This window comes from Heterocephalus glaber, unplaced genomic scaffold, assembly GCF_053883595.1.
Source record: "Heterocephalus glaber isolate CG9 unplaced genomic scaffold, H.glaber_assembly_v1.0 deba00001613, whole genome shotgun sequence".
NCBI lineage: Eukaryota > Metazoa > Chordata > Mammalia > Rodentia > Bathyergidae > Heterocephalus > Heterocephalus glaber.
Genome location: NW_028258384.1, coordinates 37,815,040 through 37,820,440, shown reverse-complemented (window position 1 = coordinate 37,820,440; position 5,401 = coordinate 37,815,040). Strand labels below are relative to the sequence as shown.

At 37.3% G+C, this 5,401-nt stretch overlaps 1 protein-coding gene across 1 annotated transcript; it reads right to left on the bottom strand.

The window, feature by feature from the left end:
* Positions 1 to 300: 300 nt before the first annotated feature.
* Ct83 (cancer/testis antigen 83) lies at positions 301 to 1,672 on the bottom strand. Its single transcript, XM_087196559.1, is given in 2 exon segments — positions 301 to 748; positions 1,476 to 1,672. Coding segments are annotated over 2 exon segments (519 nt in total). The 5' UTR covers positions 1,554 to 1,672; the 3' UTR covers positions 301 to 307.
* Between the last annotated feature and the right edge of the window lie 3,729 nt (positions 1,673 to 5,401).

The window sequence follows — 5,401 nt, the reverse complement described above, 5'->3', positions numbered from 1 at the left end:
TGGCATATTGTAGGCTTCCCAATGATAGCTCTTAGAATTATTACACAGATTCAACAGTGGCAAGAAACAGTATTCTGCATAGTAGAAATTCCACTTACTTTGATGCAGACATGGATACAATTGCAGTATTACACTGTAAACCAATACTAAATAATAAATATTTTTACCCTTGAAGGAAACTATAATCACTATACCCCAATTATATTCTTTTTAAATATTCTTTTTATTGTTTTTTGCTTAGTTTTTTTCTTTCTATTTTGTGCTTCCATTCCTTTTCCAGTAAAATTTATATTAGCCGTGACATTAATCAGTTTTTTAGATAAAATGTGAGTAAGCAAATTGGTACATGTCTGGGTTTGGTGTCTGATTTGGCATTCCCTCTCCCTTTTAAATAATAATTCATTTGCAATAAACATAGAGTCAATTGGTTCCACTCAAAGTGCCTTTCATGATTACCTGTACTTTTATTGTCCCTTGTCATCTTTTTAGTGGATTTCTCATTAACTAATGCACTGTTTAAGCCCTTGAGGATTAAAAGTTGTTCCAATTCAGTCAGCTGGTGTTGCATGACCCTGAGGTTTACCAATATTCACTTTTGTAAGGTCATCGAGTGTGGAAAATGATTTAAGATATCCTGAGAAAGGTTGTTGACTGAGGGACTATAAGTACTGTTGCAAGACGAGCAAGTAGAAGTCGTATTTACTAATGCAAGAGCAGTCGAATTTGATGACACTTCACCAGTGTTTTTCTGTAAAGAAAACTACACAAATGTAGTTTGTTTAGTTTAGCAATTTCCAAAAACTACCAAATAACAACTTGGTTACAAAAAATGATCTGATTTTTCCTAAGAACTAGAGATTAAGAATGTGAATAACTATGCTAATCTAGTAATACATTCTGCCAAGAACAACACAGAGCAAAAATATATGAAAATAGCCTTCTAGCGCCAAAGTGTCATATCCATTGCTTATGTTCTTGGGCAGTTTAGTACATTTACAGATGAGTCCTGTCTTGGACCTTTATCTAAAAGAATTTCACTTCCTATAAATAACACCATGAAACCCACATTTGAACTTCAAATATTTGTGAATATCCGGAAAGCTCTCACGATAATGGCAAGAGAACAAAACTGTAATGTGCGCAAAATAGGAGATCTGAAAAAAGGGGAGAGCAGGTAGAGATTCTTAAAATGGGGCATGATGGTGGACAATGAGCACTTTTGGGTGCACCTTTTTCTCCAGTTGGACAAAAATGAGTCCATATAACTTAGTGAGTTGGGACTATTTTACAACAGGCCACAACTCTGGAACCTACGGTTAAATGAATATTTAAGGGAGAAAGTAGTTAAAGTCTAAAGCTCTCTCAACAGAAAAAGATAAGGTCTTATTTTTACTTCACTATCTGTCCATCATCCTACAAACGCACTCCCCAATCCGCATATTCAGGTAGCTTCATGTAATTCCAATCTCTGTTACCTTTACTTGAAATTGGTTTGTCCAGAAGAAAAATATGAAGGCAAAAACAGCACTCACTAGGAACAAAAAGATGCTCATGGTAACTCTTCAGTCTCTTCTTTTTTCTTAGGACGGAGGTTCTGGGCTTGTAGTTAGGAAGTAGGGGCCGGTAAACCGCGCAGAGTGGGAAAGGCGCCGGCCAGTGTGCTGTGTGTCCCTCAGTTCTTGGAGCAACTGGGATTGCGCTGAGGAGCCGGGCTTTATATAGAGGAGAGAGCGTGGACCCTCATAATTGCGTACTTACATAGGGGCACTGTGACCCAATCAGTGACGTAGAACCTGGCTCACGGGAGGCCAGGCTGCACTTTATAACCGCCCACCTGGTTACTGTATCAAATCTTTTGAGAATTGAGATACTGAAGGAACTTGAGATTTCCAACAAGTCAAAATATAGTAGAAGTACACACTGCAAACAGCCTAAGAGACTGAGGGCAATAACAATAACAGTAAGTATGAAAATGGGAAAAGGGGATTTAGAGAGGGAGGGAAGGATGTGGATGGGAAGAGGAAGGGAACTGAAAAAGAAACAAGTTTTGTTTTATACATCCACTTACTTCCCAAGGTAAATGTAAACTTCAGATACTGTAAACATGTACTAATAAAATTTTTTAAACTTGCAAAAAGTGAAAAAGTGCCCTCCCTTTATAAAAGTATGGCTGTCTTTGCTGCCACCATTCCGTTATCCATTTCAAAAACAAGATAGAAATATACTGTAAGAATTAGTTACCCATTAATTGTAAGCCATTGTCAGAAAAAGTACATTCTCCATATTCCCACTGCTATTTTAGGATTGATTCCAACCTTAATCATATTGGAATAATTATGTATAGTTTTGTTTTTGTTTTTTGTTTTTTTTGGCACCAGGGATCGAACTCAGGTCTTTGCGCTTGTGAGGCAGGCGGCGGAACCACTGAGCTAAATCCCCAGCCCTATTTTTGTTGTCTTACAGTTTAAAAACTAATTTCAAAGACATATTCTCATATAATCCTCACAACAAATTTGTACTATACGTATGCTTAATACTGAATCTGTTTTTGCAGATGCAAAAACAGATTCAGGTGTTAAACTCAGCTGAAATCAGTAGCAAAAGCAGGGCTTGAGTGTTGGAATTTGAGCTCTGAGATAAACTTTCCCATTTCTTCATCCTCATTCACATCCGCAAAACCTCCTCCTCCACTCTGATTTGTAAACATCAAGTGTTTAATATTTTTCAGCCAAGGAATTAAAGTGTATTAATGGAAAGCAACAGATAATGGAATCATTGCAGTAGTTAGGAATATTCATGAAATTCATTTAAATGTGGAAGATGACATTAAACTAATGATCCAGAACTAAAGACAATGACCAGGAGAACCTCAAAGTGAATGTCAAACAATAACCTCTAACTCTGCTTGAGGAACAACTCTCATTTCATATAGTGTACCGGTCAGCTTTCCTGTTGCTGGGACAATATACTCAACACCTTAGAGGAGGAGAGGGTTATTTTAGCTCACAGTTTCAGAGGTTTCAGTCCATAGGTGGCTGGCTCCAAGGCAAAACATTATGGCAGAAGGGCATAGTGAAGCATGGTAGCTGGAAACAGAACAAAGAGAAAATGAATCAGAGAGGAAGGGGCCAGGAACTGGATATACAACCCAAGGTCAATATTATTTTCACTTTTAAAGATGAAGCAAAGAGAAATCAAGTAACTTGTTCAAGATTACACACATAATAGAACAGCAATCCAAACCCTAATGCTTCTTATTTGTATTAAAATAGGCTTACGTTGATTCTAAGATGATAACACTCCAAAACTCTTTAGGTGCTCCACGAGAAATTATAGACAAACCAAAAATTACTGAAAAACATTCAGGCATGCAATTGTATATATTTGTTTAGTGCACACACACACACACTAGTTGAGTCAAATTTCATTGTCTTATTCCTTGTTTCTTGGATTCTATTATTCTTGCAAGTAGATCTGTTCCAACCACACCTTCCATTTGAAAAAATAGTAATAGGATGATTAATGTGATAATAGAAACAGGTTTCATCTAGACTACAGTAAGTCCCCAACTTACAAACATTTGAGTTGCGAACTTTCATAGATATGAATGAACCTTGTATTTGGGGTTTTTAAAAATGCTTTACATTGTATATTTGTGTCAAATGTGTATAACATTCACTTTGTCAGACTAATGAATGAATCTGACTTATGAATGGTCTCCTGGAACAGAAATCGTTTGTAAGTCTGGGACTTACTGCATCCTGGAACAACCCCCACCACCATCAGCATGTAGCTACATTAATAAAGTTAAGTGATCAACAAGGGAGACACACCCAAACATTTACTAGAATCATTTAACAAGACCTTTTGGGTAGAAATGCACATCACACATCTGCCTTAGAGAAACTGTCCACTCATCCTTCCTTGTGTAAACGCAGTCTCGGTGATTTTTCTGGAAGACTCCAAGAACTGCAGTTAATTCACCAGCATCTCTGAATTCTATCACTAGATGGCAGTATTCTCCAAGCTTTTAATAGCATGAAAGGCCAGTTTTGTCTTTTTCTTTCTTTGTTTTTTTCACTCTCCTGGGTCAAATTAACCATCTTTCTTGCCAGCAAAATCATGCCCAGATGTTTGCTATGCTGTCATTTCAGGACAGGCGATTTGCTTTTAGCAATTTGTTGGCATTTTCACAGTAACCCTGATCCCGTTTGAGTAAAACTGAGACTCCTCAGTTTAGTTCAAATACTCTTTGGGGCTCAGACTCTGTTGCAAACACTAAGCTAGGAGTGAGGAGTTCAGAGATAAAGCCAGACAGTCTTGACACTTAAGAAATGCACTGTCTAGTCTATGAGACTAATGCATGAACAGAAAGTTATATGACAATATCATTAGCCCTATGAGGGAATGAGTACAGGTGGTGGACTCAGCTCAATTCAGAGGCTCAGAGAAATTCTTCTGGAACAAGTGACATCAAAAGTTGAATCTTAAAGAATGGAAAGGCATTAGCCAAAGAAGGAAGGATTCGGGGAAGTGTATTTCATGTAGAAGAAACCAACAGCTTGCAATAGTGTAGCTCATGCTGGTAAAGTAGGCAACAGGTGATGGGCACCATAAGAAAACATAGTATGCAATACAAGGGTGGGTGGAAATCAAACCAAGGAATGCCATAATAGTGTTGCAAGCAGGAACCAATATGCGAAGCCATCTACTCCTTTCAACTATATCCTGAGATAAGAGCATCATCTTCTTACCTTGAAAAGAAACAAGTTCCTCATTTCTCATAATCACAAGCACTTCAAAGTACCATTAGAAATCATTCACTGAGTCTCTACTTAGTACTGATCCCTACATTGAGAGCCTCTTCATATACATTTAAGTATCAGCAATAACTCTAAAGGATGCCAATGATTGTTATTATCATCTGTATTTTACAAATGAGGAAAATTAGTTTCAGAAAGCTTAAGTAACTTGCTTATAATCACAGAGCCAACAGGTGACAGAGCTAGTACTTAGAACCATATATCAGGTATAGAGGATGTACAGGAGAAAGAAGGAATCTAGCATGAGGTTGAGTGACAAGAAAGATTTTTCTGGCTGAGATAATGCCTAATCTAGGTTTATTAAAATGAATAACAATAATAAGGAAAATATCTATCTTTTTAAATCTACCTGTTACTTACTTTTCTCATTGCTGAGACAAAATACTCAACACCCAAAATTAAAGGGGGAAAGGTTTATTTAGATCACAGTTTGAAGAGGTTTCAGTCCATAATCACTGGCTCCAAGGCAGATTGGCACATTGGAGAGGGGCATCACAGAAGAAAAACCGTTCATGGTGCCCACATGGTAGCAAAAGCAACAAGGGTACCTTAACATTATCTTTCTGCTCCTTTTATCT